The 24,136-nt window shown below is 31.8% G+C and overlaps 1 protein-coding gene across 1 annotated transcript; it reads right to left on the bottom strand.

The window, feature by feature from the left end:
* Nucleotides 1–771: 771 nt before the first annotated feature.
* LOC118035337 (auxin response factor 6) lies at nucleotides 772–8,060 on the bottom strand. The gene is made up of 15 exons (XM_035040859.2): nucleotides 7,379–8,060; nucleotides 7,084–7,297; nucleotides 6,470–6,582; nucleotides 6,136–6,234; nucleotides 5,997–6,053; nucleotides 5,756–5,911; nucleotides 5,528–5,612; nucleotides 4,835–4,925; nucleotides 4,291–4,455; nucleotides 4,092–4,214; nucleotides 3,618–3,693; nucleotides 3,310–3,457; nucleotides 2,019–3,172; nucleotides 1,633–1,823; nucleotides 772–1,289 (listed from the first exon to the last, which is right to left on the bottom strand). Exons 2-15 carry the CDS (start codon nucleotides 7,124–7,126, stop codon nucleotides 1,082–1,084), a joined length of 2,709 nt encoding a protein of 902 aa, XP_034896750.1. The 5' UTR covers nucleotides 7,127–7,297; nucleotides 7,379–8,060; the 3' UTR covers nucleotides 772–1,081.
* Between the last annotated feature and the right edge of the window lie 16,076 nt (nucleotides 8,061–24,136).

Raw genomic sequence — 24,136 nt, 5'->3', positions numbered from 1 at the left:
GGAAATTATTTAAAAATTTTTTTTTTTTTTAATCATTTTGGAGCTTCACAGGGCAAAGCGCAAGTCCAATCAATGTTTGCTTGAGGCATTGCGCAAGCCTAGAGGGAAAAAGGACAGCCCTCCTTCCCCTACCCAAAATGTAAAAGTAAAGGGCCTCTGAGAGGGTTGTTGGATTGCCAACCCTACATCTTATCGCTACTATTATTGATGATAGTGCCCTTCCTTGTCACCTTTCCATCCCTCAGGAAAGTCCAATCTGCACTCAATGCCCCACAACATGCATCGCAGAAACTCAAACCTGTAATCCCACCATTATTCAGTGTCCCACAAGAAAAAGAAAGGGAAAGGGAAGCCCTTTTTCTCCTCTCCTTTCCCTTTCACTTGTTCAACATCGTCCTATGCAGAAACTGATAAAATTAGGTTATATGGATGAGCAAGTCAGGGAGGGCACGTGCTTCACCAGTCTAATTCTTGCCGACAATTTACTGTGCTTTTCTCAAGCTTGAACACTTCGACAACAGTTTGATAATCTCAATTAACCTAACCCCACTGCGTACGCCGGACAGTTAACAGTTCCCTCATGGACCTTCATTATCCGGTGGCTATAACACAGAGCTGAGGTGGGTTTGGCTGAGGCACGTGACGTTATCAGTACCTACAAGATGAGCTGCTAGTCGTCTCCCTATCACGACAGAAAAGGCCAAGCTATAACACAGAAAAATCACTTCAATTCTACAGTAAAATTTAGCTCATAATAAATGGACTGCAAGATAACAAAAGCAGACAGCTGAGCTTACAGATATATTTGTCTACTATTATCAACTGTTGGCATTCAAATTTCAATAACTTAGAAAAGAGGAACATTATCTTCTAGTTACAATAATAGCTTAGCAACGAGGAACATTATCTTCTAGTTACAATAATAGCCTAGAAACTAGGAGCAGTATCTTCTAATCACATTACAACAATAGCTTACATTAAAACCCTTAAGCTAGGATGAGGCTTGCCCCTTTCAATTCTGAAACTGAAAGATTTGGAAGGAATGCTAATATTACAGAAGAGACTGTGGTATCTTAACTGCTTAAATTTCTCGGCAGTCCAAAGACCCCACAGAAGTTATAGCATTGCTCAAATTTTGTGAATCCTGCCGGTTTGCATAGTCATCACAGCTGCCATTGGAAAGCCTCTGAATTGGGACACAGTTCAGAAGCTCTAAACCTCGTTTGCCCATTTGCTGTACTTCTTGTGGTGAGAGTATTTTGATGCACCACACGCTGTTTACAAATTCCCTGTGATAAGAATGTAACAAAATTAATCGGAATTTGGCTGGTTAGACATGAAAACAATGAATGGAAATTCCCACATGACGGGCATATTCAGCATGCGTATGTATTCATTTCATGATGGTCATATACACAGAACAAAATCTGACCTTTCAAAGTTTGTTCACAATGATACTGAGACATTTTCTTCTTGTTCTTCTACTCTTTGAAATATTTCACAATTATCATAGCTAAAACTTTTAGATTAGATGCTTTCAATGATTTTAGTTTTGTCTTGTTTTAGGAAAATTAACAAAGAAATTTTGCATGTATCAGACCACTTAGCCAAAAGTAAAAGTGAGAAACTCACGGCCAGGGGCCATCACCAAGGAGAAGAACATCATTCTCCCGGTCGATGAATACAAGCTGCCAGCCTGATCTCAGGGGGTCCTCCAGTTGGCCTTCAAGACCAAACATGCACGCAAGCTCACTTCGCAACTCGTTGTAGTTGCTGAATTTGGTTATATCCAGTGACCTACCAAAGGACCCTGACTTGTAAACCTGTAAAAAATTACACTGTCAACATCCATGATAGCACTTGCTTGGGGCTTCTAGAAGATTGCATTCATAATGGAGAAACAATTGAATCTAAGAACACACAAAAAATATGAAAGCTAAACATACAAGTGTTCCATACATCCCACCACAAAGCATCAGGAAACGAAAATCAACTAAAATCAGAAAATGGGAAGTTACCTTAACAAAGGTTCTAGATGGTGGATTTCCTTGGCCCACATTTTCCATGGACTGGAGGAAAACTGATTCATCAATGCAACTTGAAGGTGCCATTGCTGGATTAAGAGAGAAATTGGTGCCTGCAATACTCATGTAATTAGAAGAGAAAGGTACAGTTGTTGAATCACTATCACTTCCAACTCCCCTGAGGCTTGACAGTCCATTCTGCATTAGAAGAGAAGAGGGCTCTATATTGACACCAAATAGAAGATGGCTTTGTGGATCAGTGCCACCATCCTGATCTGTTGGACATTCTCTGCCAGGAAAGGGAGGCAAGGAAACAGAGCTAGGAGAGATGCTTGTCTGAGGTGGCCCCAGCTGCTCCACTTGGCTCATCATGCATTGAGGAGCTACAGAGGAGATAAGAGGTTCAACAGCAGTTCGCTTTGAGGGCCAGCCAGAGGATGTTATCAAGGGGTTTGTTCTAGGAAAATTGAACAAATGAGACGATTCGTCCTGGGGAAATGAGCCCAAAAGACTTTGCAGGGGAGAAACAACAGGGCTTGACAAAAGGTTCCCATTTGAGTCAGAAAAACTGTGTTGCTGACACAGTGAAATTGCTTGCAATGGTGGCGTCAGGGATTGAGTAGCTGGAGCATATTGAGATATTGCAGAGACAACATTTGGGATCTGTTGGTCAGCCAGATGCTGTTGTTGCAGAAGTGGCCGCTGCTGCTCTGGACTGTCAAGTGAGTGCTGATGCTGCAGTTGTTGATGAATAAGGTGTGACCGAGTTGGAGTCTGAGACTGAGGCTGAGGCTGATGTTTATTTTCTTGAACACCTTGAAGAAAGGCCTGTTGAGAAGGAGACTGATGCAACATAAGCGGCTGCATTAAAGCAGCATTCCTGATTGGGAGATTCTGGTGTTGCTGGAATTGCAAAAGGGATGCAGCTGATGATTTAGAAGGATCAAGAGCCCTCATCTCCTGAAACGCAGCAGTAGCCATAGTTTGGTAGACATCATTTTGCAAACCTAGCATGGAAGTATCAACTCTTGGCTGCATCCATGGTGCAACACCCATTCCCTGAAGGTTCAGAGATTGAATTCCACGGTCTCCATCTCCTCTTAGCCACATAAGGGAAGAGTTCATTCCCAGATCATCATCCTTGATGCCTAAATCCAATAGACAAGGCAAAGCAAAGTGAAAGGTTATAAAAATGAGAGAAGAAAAATCATGAAGTACTCTAAAATTAGAGTTTATATGATAGAACCATCCATCAAAGCCCTTAAGATGGTGTAGAGAAGCTTGCCGTGGAAAGAGGGTAGTCCTGGTGTCCATGGCCGCTTGAGCCTTAGGGGAAATGGAGATGGATACATTGGGAAAGTTGTTAGTGGTTCAATCTCCCATAGAGAAACTCTTGGTTGCCTCTCCCCAGCTGTAGACTCATCCCAGCCAACCTGCATTCACATTCTCTATCTACATTAAGATGCAGTCTTGGAGAACACAGCAAGTAAATCTTTGAAGGCAGATTTGGCAAGAGAAAATTTCTTCTTGCACTGTGCTTTTATTTTATTAAAAAATAAATAGTTTCAGTGTTCACTGATTGTCTCGGCATACCTTGACTGAGCGCCAAAGTGAATTTGGCCATCTAGCAACATCTAAGTCACTTATGCCAGTTATCGTACCCATGTACCTGGATAATAAACAACTGTCAGATGTCTTCATTGAAACAAAAACAAAATGCATCTTCAAAAGAATTCATAGCAATAAGAAAGAAAACAAAACAATAGATGAAAAGAGCTAGAAATTAGAGAGCTTGTTATTGATCAACTGTGATGTGACAAATTTTGGTAAGAGAGAGACATGCAATGTCTTCTCACTCTAATCAGCTGTAATGTGACAACAAACCATCTAATGAAATACCAGGCAAAGATTTGTCATGTTGTGGATCTGCTGTGTCACACTTCGGCAAAAATCAGTTAGGAGGACTTTTCACTCCAGTGGCCAACAAAATGTCAAGAAAATGAAACCCAATCACACAATAATCATAACTATCATACGTGAATATGCCAATAAAAGTTTGGAGCCTACCTACGGACACTTGATTCTTCTGTTTCAAACAGCATCCTAAAGCGCATGCCAACAGACACTCGAGTATAATAAACAGCTTTAAGATATTTAGCCAACGGTATGACGAATTCTGATGGACTAGCCCTGAATAAGAGAGGTGACAAAAATTTTAGAGGGTGGATAAGTAATTTAAAATTTCCTTTCACTTGCACAATCATACCTTGGATTGTAAAATATTGTAAAACGGCTATTTGTTGCAGCTGCATGAGCTGCAGCAGCAAGAAGGCCCAAGTGCATGCTATCGCTAGATAAGACTGATGAAGGCATCACAGTTTGAGGTCGAGTAGCACGCTTAATGCCAAGTAGTAGCTGATTCTTTTCATTCCTGATGAATATAAATCCACTTCAATTGAAACACTGACAAGATCCATAGTTTATAGAAAATCATATGCATATAATTTAAAGAGCAAGGAAATTCTTAAAAAAAGCCACATCAAGCACTACATATAATAACATCCAATGTCGACTCTGGTGACCCAAGCTTATTTTACCGGATTGCCTGCGCATTAAGCTCCTTATCTAGACATTGTGTCATGTACATTACTAGGAATTTCAAGAGAGTGCACAAACTATGTAGGCAAAGATGATCAGGATGTGTTTTCTGGCCATGGTGTCAACAAGTTCAGATACACTACAACAAACCTAAAAATGAACAATAAAGAGTCGAACAAGTATAAACAACGTGGAACCAGCCAACAGCATACCAGATGAAAAGCACTGAATCCCCAGCAACAAGTCTTTTAGCACTCACAAACACACTCCACCCTGTTGTAAGAAGGTGTCTTTTTGGCTGGCCTGATTAAAGAAAAGTCAGGAACTGTTAAGAAAGCAACTGTAATTCACAAGTAACTCCTTTTTTGGCTTCAATTGTCCAAAAAGCATAGAATCATCTTATATCATACATTGCATTCAACTAGCATCATTCCAATAAAAAACAAAATTTCAAAAACAATTAATTATGACTATTTATTATGGTTCTTTGATAATTTAAGTCTAAAAGCTCTAAAAATATAGTTTACATCTCCAGTTCAGGCAAAGAATAAGTTTTATGGAGAATCATTTAGACATAGAGCAGGTAAATAACATATAGAACAACAGACCCAAAAACAATTGAGTTGAGGAAGAGAGGAATATAGATTAGCCTGCCAGTTAATGAGTGACAGGCATAAATAAATAATGAGTTTGAAAGATAATGATTCAAAAAAATAATGCCACTTAGTTTCAGTTCTTTTAGCATCAGATACAAAGTTTATTGACCTGTTCATCACATGTATTAAACCCAATCAATTAAAACAACTAAATGAAGATGAGACCACACTGGATACACTTAGACTGCCATCAAGAATATTACAGTGCTCAATTAACAAAACTTGAGCTACAAAATAACAAGAACTAACCGCGAAAGATGTGTCTGAATTTCCATTCATTATCATGTAGATCCCTAGCAATCAACTCTTGAGCTGGAGGTTGCTGAGAAAAATCCTGCAAGTAAATGGTAGACGGAAATTGATGGTCACATTCCATTGTTAGATTGAAAATTTACCATGTCAGAAATTTCACATGAGAAGGGACATTGGAGAACTGAAAATTGATGGTCACATTCCATGGTCAGATTGAATATTTACCAGTGGAGGGAAAACTTTCTCGGCTGCCCGCCGAGGGACAGAGAATCCTCCATGAGTACTTGTATCGCTAGCAGTCAAAGTCTTACAAAAATAATTGGTTGGCTGTTTGCTAGGGGTGCCCAAATCTGCTGGAAGGTAGGCATCCTTTTGCTCTTGCTGCAGAACAAGGTCACTTTGAGCATGTAATGCTACTCATACAGAGTAATCTAAAAGAACTAATGAAAAATGCAAAAAAACATACTGGACTTAGTGGCTGCAAGGTCAATTGTGCATAAACTTCATCCGTCTCGACATCTGCCTGTAATTGAGAAATCTTTTGAGCCTTCAAGAACGGAGGGACTATTCAGAACCAGAAACTAACAAAGTAAAGCAAGTCTTACATGCATGGTCACGTTGTGAAGCTGACAGATAAGTTGCGGAGGCAAGCTTGGGTAGTTTGGAATCCGGGCATCCACTTCCTTGTTCGTTGAAGCAGCAACCTACATACAAGGACATTGAGATATAAATGAAACAAAGCAAGAAGAGTTGCCGACTGTCATAACTCAACATAGAACATGGCTTTGTCTAAACCAAGAAACAGCAGGAAAAGTCATTTCTCAGATGATTATTTGAAGGCTATATTCACCTTCTACCAAAAACGTAATTACTAATCAATAATAAAGGAATCTGATCAATAGGTACAGAGAAGCAGGCTAAAATCAGAGCTCTGCTTACCTGCTCACTATGACCTTGAGGGAAATAAACAACACGGCTTCCAACAGCAGGTAGAGAAACAAGAGGACCCGCACATGCGTGCCATAGTTCAGAATTCAGCACCCGCTTCTCCCCTACAAAATCCATTCCAGAGAAATGTCTTAAAATTACATGAAAAACTGCATTTTCGGTGAAGAAAATTTAAAATATGGCCACCAATTAGCTAGAATGAAGTAGCCAAGAATGCTGATCAAGGGCTTTGAAAAAAAAAATCACTTTTCAGAAACCAAGGAAAACATTAAAATAAATAACCAAAAGAAAAGGGAAAAGGAAGTAGTAAATACAACAAGGTGAACCACTGTATATGATATCGAGAAAATTGAGGCAAAGAAAAACACAAAAGGAAAAGGTTCAAAACAGGGATACAAAGTAAGGTCTCTAAACATAGGACAAGAAAAATACAGAATCAAAGAAGAAGAAGAAGAAAAGGTTGAAGAGCTTAATCCAGGTTTGTATACGGATTAAATTGACCAACCATGCTAAGGTTTTCCAAGATCTCATTTACACAGCCACCAAAACTATACCTGAAGCAAAAAAGAAATGAGGATTCCTCAAATAATAATCAATACGCATACCTTCCTGGGTTTGTGGATTAAAAGAAGCCGAAGAGTGCCTCATTAAGGCAGAGAGAAGGAGACTTAATAACACAATCCCAACAAGCTTAGACCCACAACCCAACCCAATTAAAGATCCACAACAAAAACAATCTTCACTAATTTCTTCCTTTCACACAATGACAATACCATGCCTTCTTCTTCTTCTTCTTCTTCTTCACCTTTTCCTTTCCCTCTTCAAAAAACAATCACGAAAAACTCTTTAGCCATCAAAGACAAGTTCATTTGGAAGATAAGTAAAGCAAAGATTACGGACCCAGTTTTTAAATCCTCAACCGAAGCCGGTTTTGCTACAAAACACAATCGATTTCAGCCTCATCCGCTTCTTCCAACTCCCAAGTTTGTTATGCCACAAAATTCCGCTGTTGTGCTTCTCGTTTAAGCTAGTAGATCTTAGTTGAATGCCACTAAATTTGAGTTTGGTAAAAAGAACCCAGATCTTTTACACCCAAAATAACTATAACTATAAACTGATAAGTGAGAGACAACATTTTCACAGCTAACACACCACTCCACCCTGCTTCAAGCAGCTATATACCACTTGCTATATTGACAACATCCTAACAGAATCGCTCACTGTCCTATTATATTCTCTATGTATGAATAAATAAGGAGAAGAAGAGGATTTATGGGGAGAGGTCAGTTTTGCCAGTAATGGATGCTACAGGACGTGCTGAGCTGCTGATGCTTCTTCTGGTTTTATCTATAGGGGTGTGTGTTTTTCCCCTTCTTTGGGTGGAGGGGGTCGATCAACGAAGAGGACAGCATACAACCGCCATTAACTTTTATACTTGAGCATGAAAAAAGGCTAGGCAAGCCAAGGACCCTCCTCAGCCCTCCGTGCACAGAGAAAGAGGGTGTCTAAGATTTTTTTATTAGCAAGAGAAAGAGAGAGTTGGATTTCATGTAGACAGTGAATTATACATATTTTGCCTATCTGCTCTTGAGGCAGTACCAGACTATTTGGATTGTCCTCACTCCTAACCCATACGTCGACAGGTACATGTTCATAATAATAATAATACGTTGACAGCTACCGTGTTGACCAATCCATTAAACTTTTTTTTATTATTTATTATTTTCTTCCGAGCATTCGAAAATTTATCTACGAGTAGCGTGCCTTAAATGACTGAAAAAACAAATTAGGGTTTTTTTTTTATCTATATTAAAATTAAACAAATTAATAAAAGTTTAATTGGGCATTCAAAAACACAGGAGACACAAATCTATTTATATTATTCATTAAACAGTGTAATAGCATTTTGCTTCATATAATAGAAAAAAATTAATTATCTCGGTACTAAAAATGTTTTAATTTTTTAAGAACTCATTAATCATTAAAAAATTAACAAAGAGTATATATTTTTAAATTTGTTTTTAAACAAGATAAAATGACTCAATTCTCCTCTAGTTAAAATTCTTGAAACTGATGGTGATGGTGTTCATGTTTTTTTTTTTTTAGAGTTTTTAAAACACAATATAATAGAAAGTTTACTCTTGAAATAAAAAATAAATAAAACATGCATCTAAGTGTTTTTGATCTTTACACTATATTTTTTTTATTAACAATTTCTTGAAGGGCAATTTGGTTTTTGGCATAGATTAAGACCAGATTTGTTTCATGGATCCAAGCTTTTATGTGTTTATTTACAATTATAAAACTTGGTCAATGAAAAAATATTTTTTAATTAAAGAAAAATTTGACTTGATTTTCAAGAAAGCGGTTTCCATTTATTTTAAAAGGGAAATCTTTTTCAAAAATTATGAAAAATTTAGAAATATTCATGTTATTTATTGATTATATCAAATTTAATCATTAAACTTTTGATTGCTATATATTTTATTTTGAATAAATTTTTTTTTTGAATTTGATCCCTTATAATTTGATTTGATTTGATTTTTATATCAAATTTGGTACTCATTTTTTATTATTATTTATTTTTCTCTTATTCTTTTTAATTGAATTTTTTTATTTATTAGATATTTTTTCATCATTTGTTATTGTTATTTTTTTAAAAATAATTTATGGAATTGTATTTTTTTTTAATTTCATCATCTTTCAACTTTTTTATCTATAAAATTTGTTAGTCTCTATTATTTTGATTGTTATTTATTTTATTTGAGATAATTTGTGAATTTTTTTTATTTCATTCTCATTCAACTTTTTAATTTATAAGATTTGTTGCTCATTTTTTTAATAAATTTGAAAAAACATAAAACATCAATAAGTTATTTTCGAGCTTATTTTTTTATGATATAGCAAAACACTGAAAATTGTTTTTCAAACTTATTTTTCATAACATTAACAAACATAAAAAAATAATTCACATGCTAGGAATCCACTTTCCAGCAAACAAATTGGGCCTAAATATTATTTAAATGGAAAAACTATGTAGGAGTGTGTGGCACATGCACCAGCAAAAAATATATGATATTAAAAAAAAAATCAATTAGAAAAATAGAGACAAAACTCAAGTCAACTCGTCAAACTCGCGTTATGGATCATGAGCCTGAGATAACCTCATAAGAAGTAAATTGAAAAAAATTATGAATCTTAATCCTTAATAAACTTAATGTGGAAGTATGGAACTCAAATTGAAAAAGAAAACATAGATTATTAGAATACAAAGGGAAAAAAAAAAGGAAAACATGTGATTCAAATTAATAGTGTTTTGTGAGGAAGTATAGAAAATTCCCCTCCTCTTTTAGTTTATTGTTAATGATGAAATTGATAAAAAAAAAAATCAATTAGAAAAGAAGAAAATAAACTTGGGTCAACCTATCAAGTTTGTGTTCTTGATCATGAACTTGGGATAACCTTATAAAAAGTAAATTGAAAAACTTTATGAAGCTCAATCTCTAATAAATCTAATATTAAAAGATGAAATTGAAATTATAAAAACATAAATTATAAAAAAAAATACAAAGAAAAAAAATGAAAATATACTATTACTATAAATAGTACGAGGAGTGGTACAGAAAATATACTATTACAAAAAAACTTTTTAAAGGCATCTCAAACTCATAATCTCCATTAACTAATAACTAAAATAGGTTTGATTATTTTATGGCATTGTACTCTTTTTTTTATATATTTAAAATTTCCTATATTATTTTGTCTTAATATTTTTTTTTTAAAATGATTGGCATTGCCTTCTCAACAAAAAAATCAATAAACTTGTAATGTCTTTTTCTCAAGATCCATTAGTAATTATAAAATTAATCGGGAACAAATAGATCTTTTAACCTCTTAAAATCATAGTGTATAACCTATATTATGCTTAAAGCAAATTTTCTTAAAAGATTAATCGAGAATAGTTTGGTCTTTTTATAATTTAAAAAAAGAGTATAAAGATTATATTATCCTTAAAAGCATTTTTTTTTTCAAATATGCATTGTGGGGATTTTTTATATTTTCAAATTGGTTTTTTAGTAATTAACAAGTTGATTTATTGGTGATTTGATCTTTTGATAAATATAAATATTTATTTAAAAAAAAATAGTTAGCACATGCAACGTCCATGTTAATGAGTGGCCAACATATGAGCAAATGAGTGGGCAATACACGTACTCTTCAAACAACTTGTGAGGCGTCATTCCACATCCAAACACCACCTTCTGTAATGATGTTGGAAGCATCTCATCGCGATCTTCCTAACAGTGTGACAGGTATACACGATTACATAGTAGTTGGGCTCTAATGAACATTTTTCTTCTCCACCCTCTTTCCTTTTTTTTTTTTTTTCTGCTTGCCAAAATATAAAGGTGTTCTTTCAATTGTTTTTTGTATTTATTTTGGTCCTCATTATTTTATTTGCTATTTATTTTGTTTTTTTATCTATTTTTATTTCTTTAATTTTGTACATCTTCATTTGGTTTCATTAAATTGTTTTATCAAATATAGTCATCATTCTTTTGATTGTTGTTTTTTTTATCCTTTTTTCTAATTGGATTTTATTTTCAATTTTATCCCCCAACATTCGATTTCAAATAATTTTTATATCAAATTTAGTCCTCATTCTTTTTATTATTATTTCTTTTGCATTGAGTCCTTTTTTATTGCATTTTTTTCTCAATTTCATCCATCAATATTTATTGATTTAGAATTTACCTCGTTATTTTTTTGGGCTTAGTCTTGAACTCATGATCGATGACACAAGTTTCGAATGTTAACATTGGTTGACTTTGGTCCTTCTTAGGTTTTTTTTTAAATTGATTTTTTTTTCAATTTTACCCTTCAACTTTTGATTTATTAGGAATTGGTCTTTGTTTTTTTTTCACTTTTCTTTCTATAGAGATATCTCCATCCTGTGTCTATGGTCACAAGGTTAGCGGGTTAACCCGGGTTGAATTAGATATTTTCATGTTATTTTTTTAATTAATTTTTCTCAGTTTCATTCTTTAACATTAAGTTGTTTGACAATTAAGCTTCATAATTTTACTCAATTTGCTTTCAATAAAGTTACCACAGTATCACAATCAAGTCACAAATTTAGTGTGCTAACTCGAATGGGCTCGAGTTATGTTTTTTTTTTACCTTTTTGTGTTGTTTTTTTTTCGGTTTATTTATTGTTTTTGCTTTTTTTTTTATTCATGTTATTTAAATTAGCAGAATTTATTAAACCTGGTTGAGTCAATTACCTTGTCTCATTTATTTTTTTTCACTTTTACTAGGGACATTTATATCATCTTAGCAATTCTTTTTTTTTTTTTCACTAGAAAAAAATCCAAGTCTATTCAGTGTAACACCTTATCTAGTTAATTGTATACGTAGTATGTTTGTCAATGCTATACCATCTTCCTCGTAACATCATTAAATATTACCCTCTTAAGTTGATATTAATAACATCATTAAATATTACCATCTTCCTCGTGTCATTTTGACATATATTTTGTGCCCACGTAATGAATTGTCTTTGATAATGTTCATTTGGTCTTTATTTGGTACACGTATTGTTCATCCTAGTATTTTTTTAGTAAATACAATTTAGTTTCTTTTCCAATTAAGTTTCTACAAGTTAAATTGTAAACTTAGTCAAATTAGTCAAACGATTTGAAATGGGTTTGTCAACAAGGTAAGGGTTAAGTGAGAAGAAATAGGTATACCATTTAAAAATAACATTTTTATTTTATATAATATCATATATCTATTTATTTTTAGAAAATATTTATCTGGTTTTAACCTAAAAAAATTAAAAAACAAAACTTTTATCAAAGAATAATATATCTTTGATAATATGAGGAAAAAAATCAAACTCAAAATAAAATATTTCAAAACCGTAAAAATAATTATTCAATCCTTAAGAACCAAAATATGTCAACTTAACTCTTCCACCAAATACTTGCCAACCAATCTACCCTTCAATTACAACAAAATGACAATTATATTAACTAAAATAAAAAACAATAAGCCAAGAAAAAGTTTTGAGGTTTCTCAATAAAATCAAGAAGTACAAGGACTAATTTGTTACTTCAAGATAAAATTCATTTTCTAACTTTTTAAAAACAAAACAGGTGTCAACATGTTGAGGAGTGAACAATCAAATTTAATGGTGCTAGTACCATCAAGTAAAGAGTAGAATAATAATCATAATGTAACATACGAGGTTAATATTATGAAAAAATAAACATTTTAAACATGTATATAAAAATCATATAGACATATAAATACATTAGCCATAATTAAAAAAAAAAAAAAACATCTTGCCATCATGCTTCATGCTAAATGTGCATTTTAAAATAGAATTTCAAAAATATATAATATGATAAATAAGTTCAGACTAGTTAAGTTGAATATTAATTCAAATTTATTGAATGGCCAGGTTTTTTTTAATCAAATGAAGCCTTGAATTGGATTTTTGCAATCTATAAATTAAAAGTGGGTTGACAAAATACAAAGAAGGCTTCTTCCCTTAAAACTGGTTGAGTTTGTCTTGGTATCTTTTTTATCTTTTATCATGATCTTTTTTATTATTGATGTTAATGGTTTTTTTTTTTTTTTTTAATATATAATCCAAAACCTTCTCACCCTATGCAAAATGCACTTTTCTATTTTGCAAAGTAGCATAGCCGAAAAACAAAGAGGAAATAACATAGTTCAAAACTTATCCCTTCTTATCGAGCTTCTTAGCCTTTGGCATCCCCTTTATTTTCTTCTTTTTAGCCCTTAGCTTTCACCATCTCACTCGAAAAACTTCTTTTCAACTAATTATCTTTTTAATCTTTTCTCTAAATAAATCTCTTAGGATTTCTCTATCCTAAAGAAAAGAACCAATCATATATTGCAATCTCACAATGCAAAATCTTGTTGGGGATTAGCCTTCTGATAAAAACAACCTATCCCATTTTTTTTTTTTTTTATTTAGGGTTTCTAAGCATTCTTAACTCTGCTCATCTTTATGAGAAATCAAATTCACATTGCCTTGCTATTTCAGATCGAGAAGAAACTCTTGATTCCACTCTCTAGGTTCTTCTTTCCCATTCTTTTAGGCTCTGAAGTGTTTGCCCATAACAACAAGAGTTGGGTGGGTCTATTCATCAACAGAAAAGGAGAGGTTGATTAGTAATGAAGTTAAAAAATCCAAGATATTAAATAAAATGTTATTTGGTGTTTAGGATAGTAGTTAATCATTATATAAAAGAACTTAGATTTCTTCTTAATCTAGAGAACTCTCAATTTACTAAAAAGGTTTTGAATACCTATAATAAAACAATCCCCCTCAAGGGACTCAAAGATCTTTCGATGGTGAGATCAATATCTTTTTTTAGAAAGATACTAAATGACTTATAGTAATAACATAACTTCAAAGAGCCTTCAATTCTAAGAACCAAAATCCTTGTTCTTAAATTTTGAGTTTAGTTTGTGTGTGTGTCTGTGTGTGTGTGTGTGTATTATGAAGTCTTAGCCTCTTACTTGGATGGTTTGAAGGGTATTTATACCATCTGAATTTTGTTGTTTCTATGAAAAAAGAGAAGTTGAAAAGCCATCTGCTTTCGATGATATTAGTGGGAGGTGAAAAAACCTATTACATATCATTAACGAGACAACAAATATGGAGGGTCCCTTAAAAGACCTTGTACACACCTATAAACATAGAGAAATTATCATCTTATGACGGTTTATCATGCCTTTAAATTTATATCATAGAGAATTGCTTAGGATTAGATATAAAAACCTAAAAATTAATAAGGTTGTAAGAAAACAAGTTAGGGCCACATCACATGGACTTTACTGATTGCCAAGTCCATGTACTTTGAACTTGGTTATTCATGCCAAGTCTAGACTTCTTGGGTCTGGCAAACAAATATGTTAGAACCATTATATAAACTTGGCTGACTACCAAGTCCACACATTTTATGGCTCAACCAATGCCCAGGGCTAAAAAAGCGGGACAAATCAACTTGATATCGCAAACACTCCTACCCAGCATGAGCTTCAACAACTTACTAATTGGGTGCAACTCCTCACCTAAGCTATGTTGACAACCCGATGAAAAAATCAGACCTTGCCACCATAATAAGTCTTAACACCCTCAACAAAACACAATATCTTAACACTAGGGTCATCAGCTACTTCAGGAGCTTGTAGACAATTACATTACTTAGAGGAGACTATACAAAATGACATTCATAAAAGTTCCTCAAGGAATCAATCACGTCATTATTACACTCATAAACAGAGCAAACACTCCAAATGCACTCCCTTTAGTTACTATGGGATGGACATCAATCATTGTAATCGTCATTTTACACCAATCCCTCCAGGCTCTCAAGAGCATAACAGACAAAAAGCAAGGAACAATCTATGCACGAGCACACCGAGGGGAATGTTTATAGTCCCCAATAGTGGAGGTTTTCTACCTTGTACAAACACATATTGAAGACTCGACTCTCTAAGAACTACTTTTCCATGAATATGAGTTTGGACAACGATGAAGGCTTGGCCGACCCAATGGAACATGTGCAGAATATACATAACAACTTGGATTTGATCATCCAAGACCATGACTCAATGTGCAAGATATTCCTGTCAAATCTAATTCTTTTTTATTATTATCGTATTTTTTTTACCTTGCAAGATTTTTTTATATTGAATTTTTTTTGTTTCATCTTCTAACATTTAATTAGTCGAGTGTTTAGCTTCTTAGTTGAGTTTGGGTCTAAATCTAACGGTTTGCGGGTTTAAGAGATTAACCATTGTTTACGAAGTTGACACAGGTTTTTTTAGTTTTTTTAGCTTTGTTTTCCATCCTTCAAGCATTTCGTTATTTTTAATTCACTTTTTACGGTTTTTTTTAGTCGTTTTGAAAATAAATGGGTTGCTTTAGGTTTTTTTTTTTTTTTTTTGTCTTTGTTGAATTTTGTTTTTCTAAAGGAATTTTGTTTTTAAATTGAATTAAATTAATTGATTTTATCCCCCGACATTTAATTTTTTAGGTGTTGAGCTCCTGGGTTGAGCCCAGGTCAAAAATTTAAACAAATTGCAGATTTGAGAATTTAACCTCAGGTTTAGGTTCATTCGGGTTTGCTTGGTGTTTTTTTTCTTTTTTCAAACTCTTTTTTTCTCTCATATTTCATCCTCTAACTTTTTTTTTTTTACTCTCTTTCTATATGATTTATCTTTCTTTTAAAATCTTTTAAAATAACAAGGACTGCCTTAAGTTTTGTTTTCAATTTTTGTTAAATTTATTGATTGTATACTTTGATATTTAATTTGAGGCAATACTCAAAGGAATTTTTTTTTTTAATTTTTTTTAGAAATTAGTATTCTTTGTTTTTTTTTTTTTTTACTTTTTCTTTCTATAAAGTTATCCTAATATTATGTCTCAGGTAATAGATTTAGCATATTTACCAGGTTTGACTTTGACCTTTTTTTTACTGCTTTTTAATCTTTTTTAATGTCGAATCAATAACTAAAATCTTAGATATTTTTTTGTGAAAAAATAAATTTACATCTTCTTAATATTGTTTCTACTATAAAAAAAAATAGGCTGTGGCATAGCACGGGCTACCTATCTTTTTAGTATTTTATAATAATAATAATAATAATAATAATAAAAAAGAGAGAGAACCCTCAAAGTTGAAGAGTAAAAACAAAAATTAAAGTTCAATTATTAAACAACTCAAACTTAAAGGATAAAGATAAGAAAAAATATTTAAAAAAGCAATGCTAAAAAAGAGGGCAAAAAATGAGACAATGCTTAGGTCTATGGCTTAAGTGCCTTTAGGCCACTTTAATGAAGAGCCCAAACATGTAGGTGGGTTTCAAGCCTATTCCCGCATGCTTAGGTATGGTTTACACACACACACACACACACACACACACACCCAATTTTTTTTTTTTTTAAAAAAGGGCAAAAAATAAGCCCAGGCTCATGGGCTTATGGCCCTGCACCTTTAGGTCACTCTAATAAAGAGCCCAAATGCATAGGTAGGTCTTCAAGCCTAAGCCCGCATGCCTGAGCATAGTTTTAATTTTTTTTTGTCCACCCAATTTTTTTAAACAAAAATTAAGCAAGCAACAAGTTACTTGCGAAAGAAGATGATGTGTCGTTTGCAAAACCATACTTTGGCCACCATTATGGTACCCAAAAAATAAAGGAGGCATTTGTTTTGCCCAAAAACTCAATTTTTAAGCCATTTCAACCCAAAAACACATCATTAACACCTTTAGAACAACTACAAACCAACTTAACAACCCAAAATATTTAAAAAAGGTTTAGAAACTTGAAATCAAACATGTTAGTTTTGGTTTCCTTGGCTTAGATATGTTTTTACAACCAACATTGAGGCTCTAAAAAACACCATTAAACGATATTTTCTTTCTTATCACCGAAATTCGGTGACCCATATCTCTCTCCTCTCTCTAATCATGGACTGAAAAATAATAAAAATAAACTTTTGTACCAAAAAGTGAGTTTTGAAAATTTAAAGGGACCTAAATTTTATAAATTGTGTTATTTTGAAATATTGAGGACCTAATTGTACTTTGTGCAAAATCTTTGGTACACCACCTATATTTGATGTATTTTTCTATTTGGTCCCTCTTCTTTCAATTTTAGCCTTGCCTGAAAGATATAAAACAACTGGGCTTCAATTTAGATCAAATTACCTAAGAAAAATTTTTAAAAACCAAAATAAATTATTAAAAAATACACAAAAAATCTACGGTGTTTTGTGAGCTCATAAACAATGTGATTTTATAGTAAATGATCCACACCTATTAAGTAATAAGCTAAACGGTGTGGGCGATTCATTGTTCACCCACACCAAGTGCACTTTGGATTACAACAGTAATCCTCAGTGCATTCTGTTTTTTTTTTCTTTCTTTTGACTTTTTTTTTCCAACTTTTCCTCTTTTGTTTTGTTTTTTTTTTAAAATTAGTTTTCTTTGTTGATTTTATTTTTTTTAATATTGAGTTGGTTAAAAATTTTACTTTATAATTGTTTTTCTTTAAAATACTATGGATTACTATGGTGTTTTTCCATATGGATTTTCTATTTTATTTTTTAAAATTCTTTTTGTTGATTTTATTTTTTTAATATTGAGATAATTGAGAATTTAGTTTTATAATTAAAAAAAACATTGTTGATTGCTACAGTGTTTCTCGGCATATTTTTTTTTTTTTTTTTTTATTTTCTCCAAAATTATCTTTTTGATTTTATTTTTTAATATTGAGTTGGTTAAAAATTACAGTTATAATATGTGAGAAAAACATTATAACTTTCCTCGCAAATTACTGTGAATTGCCATAGTGTTTTTTTCCCACATGGTTTTTTTCCAGTTTATTTTATGTTTTCTTTTTTTTTTTGTAATATTTTTTTCTAAAATTATCTTTGTCGATTTTATTTTTTTAATATTAAGCTAGTTGGAATTTAACTTTGTAATAAAGCTTAATCATGTGGGGAAAGCATTATAGATTTCCTCACAAAACATTGTGGATTGGTAGAGTGTCTCTCAACATGGTTTTTTTTTCTTATGATTTTTTTAAAATTATCTTTGTCAATTTTATTTTTTTAATATTGAGCTGGTTGAGAATTACAATTACAAGTTATTACAAATAAGGTTAAATCATATGGGGAAAACTGCATCTTTTATCACAAAACACTGTGAATTGCTACAGTGTTTCCAACATGGTTTTTTTTCTTTTTTTTGTATTTTTTTTTGAAATTGTCTCTGTCGATTTTATTTTTTTAAATATTGAGCTTATTAAGAATTTAGCTTTGTAATTTTTTTCTTTAAAACATCATGAGTCGTTGCAGTATTTTCCCATATGATTTTTTTCCAAAATTATATTTGTCAATTTTGTTTTGAATATTGAGTTGGTTAAGAATTATAATTACAATAAAGCTAAATCATATGGGAAAAATATTGTAGTTTTTGTTACAAAACACTCTGAATTGTTACAATATTTGTTTAAATGGTTTTTTTAATGATTTTTCTAAAATTATCTTTTATCGAGTTTATTAGAGAAAGCACTATAGTTTTTCTCACGAAACATTGTCAATTGCTACAACGTTTTTCCTCATTGGTTTTTTTCCTTCCAAAATTATCTTTGTTGTTTTTTTTTTTAGTATTAAGTTGGTAGAGAATTTGACTTTATAATTTTTTTTTGTTTTTTATTAATAGAAAAGTTAAATCATGTGATAAAAGAACTATATCTTTTAATCACAAAACACTGTGGATTGCTATAAATCATTTTATTCAGTCTCTAAGTTTTTAATCACTAGCACAACTTTTTTCTTCTTTCATGAAATATTGGCTCCATTATATTTTTAATTTTTATTACTTATCTAACGTTGATTTATAATTATAACACTATTAACTATATTTATTTTATAAACCCGCGAGAGCACGCGGGCATCCTATCTCGTTAGTATTCTATAGTAAAGAGAGAGAGCCCTTAGTAGTATAGAAAGGTAATATCGAAAGAGAGAGGGAAAAAGCGAGAGGGGGGGGGGAATAAACTAGCAATAGAAAGCACGAGATCTTGAGGAGTAATCTGCAGGTAGATCGTGTAGGCCACAGGGGAATAAATTAAGGTAGAGTACTGGGTGGAGGAGGGGACACTCCCCAGCACTACACAACATACTTATAAAATGAATGTGCTCTGGAAGGCACTACCGCCAAAAAGTAAAAATGTGCCCTGTTTTTCAAAGGCCTAGAGAGGACTAAATATCCCTTCACATTAAAAAAGAAAATTCTCCCCTCGAAGACCAAACTATCTCTCTCTAGCCGTGGTATCAATTCAAAGACGACTAGACTAATCTTGTCCTGTGATTTGGTTCCATCTTTTTTACTTCAGCTACACTGTACCGAAGGCTGCCCTTTTAGAAGAAAAAAAAACTTAAAACACGTGGGAAAATAAATACATGGGCTGAAACTGAAACAAAATTATATGATGTTAACAGTTAAAGAATAATATAAATCATATCTTGAGATCTCATCTAATAGTTTAAGTTATTGGATTGAGATGATTCCTTGACACGGTATCAGAGACTTGATAATCAAGCGGTCACGAATTCGAATCTCATTATCCCTATTTATTTGATAAAAATTAAGCACAGGACAAGATGTTAATATGTATGCAAAGCTATGCCCAATGCTATATATCCGGGGAGTAGCTTTCTCTGCCACCATTTATTTGAATTTGGGAAGCCACTGTATTGCCACAATGCATTTATGGTTTTTATGATGTTAGTGTTCCACGTTGTCATTAGTTGTGTTTGCTTGGTTATCAATCAGATTCAATTCTGAAATGCTAGCAAAGTAATATGCGTGATTTAAACAATTCTTAATTGTCGAATATGATCTCTAAAAGAAGGTTTGAACATGCATGCCACCAACGTATGCTGGAAAGCTTCCTTCTTCGCAACAAATTTGAGTTTTTTTAAAAATAAACTGTCGAAAGGTCAAACTGCTCGTAACAGGGCAGCTTCGTTGGTTAGAGCTCCCACGAATATTAGAAATCAAAGATGAAGGAATTGGCTGCACATTTTCATATAAAAGTTATAGATATTATCAGCTAACGCTTGGCACCTAGCTTGTCTCAATTGGAGTTACAGAACTCTCAAAATGGGTAAACCACCATTGAAATGTCAAACTGCCCGTAACAGGGCAATTTCGTTGGTAAGGACTCCCACTAATATTAGATATCTAAGATGAAGGAATTTGCCACACATTTTCATATAAAGGTTGTAGAGAAATGAATTGGCTAACGTTCGGCACTAGTCTTACCCCCATTGGAGTTATAGAACTCCATATGTGGGCAAAATACCGAGAGTAGAACTTATTGGACAGATTTGTTGTCTAATTTCCAGTTTAGGTTTGGATTTAGTATTGGCAGATTATGATGCATGATCCTTCATGAGATTTTGAATATATGTGTTACCTTTCTATTGACATAAAATTTGCTTTATTTGGAGTTATGAGACTCCGGTTCTGCGACGTAGGACACTAAATTTCGTTGACGCAAAACTGAGTTATAGGACACTAATTTTCGTTGATAGAAACTAAGTCGTGCGGACACCTACATGTTGATGTACCCAACCTTGAAAATATACTTGATATGTATTTGTATGTTATGATGAGAAAATGAACATGCATGTAAAGTACCATATGTTTAATGAATGATTATGGAGTTGCTATTACAATTGGGTTGAAGGAACATGACCAAAGATTTTCTTGTGATTCAAGAGAACCAATCAGGATTGGATTTTCTGTTGGAGGAGGTCTCGAGATAGGTGGCGTAGGTGTGTAGTTTTCCTTCCCTTTACACTCATGCAATTTAATTCTTAAGAGGAATGCAATTATAGATATATTATGCTCATTGTAAGTAAGGACTAATATATTTATAAGATTAGCTTCGACTAATAACATCCGTGGTAAGATTTACCGGAAGGTAATTACGAGATTAGTTTAAGCTAATGGCATTTGTAATAGGATGGCGAATTATGAGATTAGCCTCAGATAATGGCATTCGTGTTAGGATTTCTCGGGAAAGTAAATAAGAGATTAGCTTCGGCTAATGGCATCCGTTGAGGATTTGCTAGGAAATGAATTATAAGATTAGCCTCGGCTAATGACATCCATGTTGGGATTGTTGGGAATGATTAATAAGTTTAGCTTCGACTAATGACAATTGCATTAGGATTGCCGGGAAGTGGTCAATAAGAGTTGTATGGCTAACAGTGTCCACGTTAGGACGCTTGGGAATGATCAATAAGAATCAATCTGTAAAGGGTATCCGTGTTTGGATGACCTGTGAAAATCTAATATGTGCAATTGCCCAAAGTTGTCCAGGTTGGACTATGCAATGTTGAAGACTTAGCGAACTCAATTAAACAAAGTTATTAGGTTTATGTAAAAAGATAACAATATTCACTTAAGAATACATAAATGATATCTAATTGAGTTTTAAATGATTCTCATGAAATTTATAGGTTGATTATTAGAATTCCTGAGAAACTAATAAAAAACTTATTCTTTAATTATATTCATTATATAATCATTTTTATTTCTGTTATCAATGTAATTGTATGCTTAAATAAGTCATTTTTGTAATAGGTCCATCTAATAATACCCAGGGAGCTCATTAGTTTTTAGGACTTTGCTTTGCTAAACTTATGTAAGAATTTAGCTCAAGCATAATAGTCTTAACTAGATTATGCAGTATGTTTTTGTGTAGACTTTAATGTATATAGAAATATTAGCTCAGCATGTAGTAGGTTAGTTATGTAAACTCTAATACAATATATGATTCAGAACTCCCTAGTTATCCTGTAATTAATCATTTTGAAACTTTTTAGAATACTTATGTTATATTTTAAATTTTCTCATTACATGTTAGTACCCACTTTCCTTTTAGACTTTATAATATGATATGTGGGCTCTGTTAATATTGATATTGTTTGTAGGGTATCTATATATGAATTGTGTGGATGAATTATTTGAATTGTCGAGTATTGATGATAGTATTAATATTCAGAATCGTGGGACTTTGTTGTGATGGATTGAATGAGTAAATTAGAAGAAGTTGATAACTTGGGACGTTTTATATACAAAGAAAATTTTTATTGAAATTTCAGTAGAATTTTTTACAAATAATAATAATAAAAATTACCCTAAAATTAAGAGTATATATTGTGATCTTTTAACATTGATAAAAACAAATAGCCATGAATGTTACAAAACCTATCTTAAAAAAATTGTTAATTAAAGTTTTAGTTAAAAGACAATTCTCATTTTTTTTTTGTTGAACTTGAAATTAATGTTTTTTTTTTTTTTTTATATATCTACATATATGATAAGAGGTATCTAATTCATGTGTTAATTTTTTTATTAGATAATAAATTATTATTAATCGAGATTTAAAAGTATTGACATATAAGCAATTGATCATGTATTGTAATTATAAAGCAGATGTATAATTGCATCGGTTTCTATATTATAAAATTTAACAAAATTTAGTGAATTTTATCATGTTTGGAAACGCGGTGCAAAATGTGTTCTACAAAAATTTAATTTTATGTTTTTGCTAAAAATAATTTTTTTATTTGTTTTGGATCGTTTTGATGTACTGATTTCAAAAATAATTTTTTTAAAAATATTATTTTAATGTATTTTAATATAAAAAATATTTTAAAAAACAATCTCTCGCTCTTATCTTAATTAAAACTACACAAAAGATATTAATGTGGTAAACTATTTGCAATATTTTATTGCCATATTATCGCGAATCATATCTTGAGGAAAAATATTCAGTATGTGTATATTTTTTCAAAAAAACTCATCATTTGCTTTCTTGTTTTTTTTTCTGCACATAATAATTTGGTCCCACGATTACGTGCTCTATATTATTTTATGCTGTATGTAATTTTAAAAATTGATTTAAAATTTATAGATCCCATTATAAAAAAAGATTTACAATCCTTTAAATTTTAAAATTTAAAGTTGCAAAATTAACTATGTTTTAAATTATGTTTGAGTTGTGGTTATTTTTTTTAAAATATTTTTTATACTAAAATAAATTAAAATAATAATATTTTTAATTTTTAAAATTAACACATCAAAATAATTCAAGATATATATATATATATATAAATTTTAATAAAAAAATTTAAATTTTTATTGAAGGCGGTGAAATGTGTTCCGAAATGGTGCATGAAACAAGAAAAAAAAAATCATAACGCCCTGGGCCCCACAAGTGTCATTGAATTCTCATTAGTCGAGTTCGGTACTGCGTAGGCCCATTATTTTATGGAGACGGCCTCAATTATTGAATGATTATAGAACATTCCTACGTGATATGTTGCCCATCAATTTCATTTCTTTTTCAACATTAAGAAAAAAAAAATCTCAAGATGGTGCTAATATCTTTTTCAATAGAAAAAATAATTACATGTGATACAGTTATTTATTGAGTTTAAAAATAATTTAAATAACCTATAAAAATATAGTGTGATTCAAATAAATATTTAAAATGATTTTTATTTTTAATAAATATCAAGGTGATAATATATTAGATTGATTCGGGTATATTCATATTAATTTTTCAATCTGCATGCCAAAATATGATAACATAATAATCTCATAAAAAATAAATTGAGACAAATTATGAGCTTAATTGTTCATAAAATAATGTTAATGGATGTAATTAAAAGAATTGTTCAATTAAAAAAATGACAGTAAAAATTATCTGGATTAACCAAGTTAATCTACCAAACTTACGATCTAGATCATAAAATTAAAAATAACCTAATAAAAATTAAACTCAAACAAATTATTAAACTGAATTCCTGATTATGTTCAAACTTGTATTCTTTTCATTTTGATTTTTTTTTCTTTTAATTTTACTATTAACTTAAAAATTAAAAGCAATTAGTTTCATTTATGATCAAATTACATAAAGTAAAACTTTGAAGATAAAAAAATTTTTATAGAAAAGACAGGAAGTCCACAGTGTTACGTCTGTGTATGAACAGTACAAATCCACAGTAATTGAGCAATGCCATA

Source organism: Populus alba, chromosome 11, assembly GCF_005239225.2.
Source record: "Populus alba chromosome 11, ASM523922v2, whole genome shotgun sequence".
NCBI lineage: Eukaryota > Viridiplantae > Streptophyta > Magnoliopsida > Malpighiales > Salicaceae > Populus > Populus alba.
Note: the sequence above shows the minus strand (reverse complement) of the source record. Positions and strands in the feature narration are given on the sequence as shown.

Coding starts and splice junctions, on each gene's coding strand:
- LOC118035337 (XM_035040859.2), bottom strand. CDS start 7,126: ATGAGGCACTCTTCGGCTTCTTTTAATCCACAAACCCAGGAAG. Junction 6,054..6,135: donor TTCACAACGTGACCATGCAT/GTAAGACTTGCT, acceptor TCTCAATTACAG/GCAGATGTCGAGACGGATGA. Junction 5,912..5,996: donor CCTTGCAGCCACTAAGTCCA/GTATGTTTTTTT, acceptor CTTGTTCTGCAG/CAAGAGCAAAAGGATGCCTA.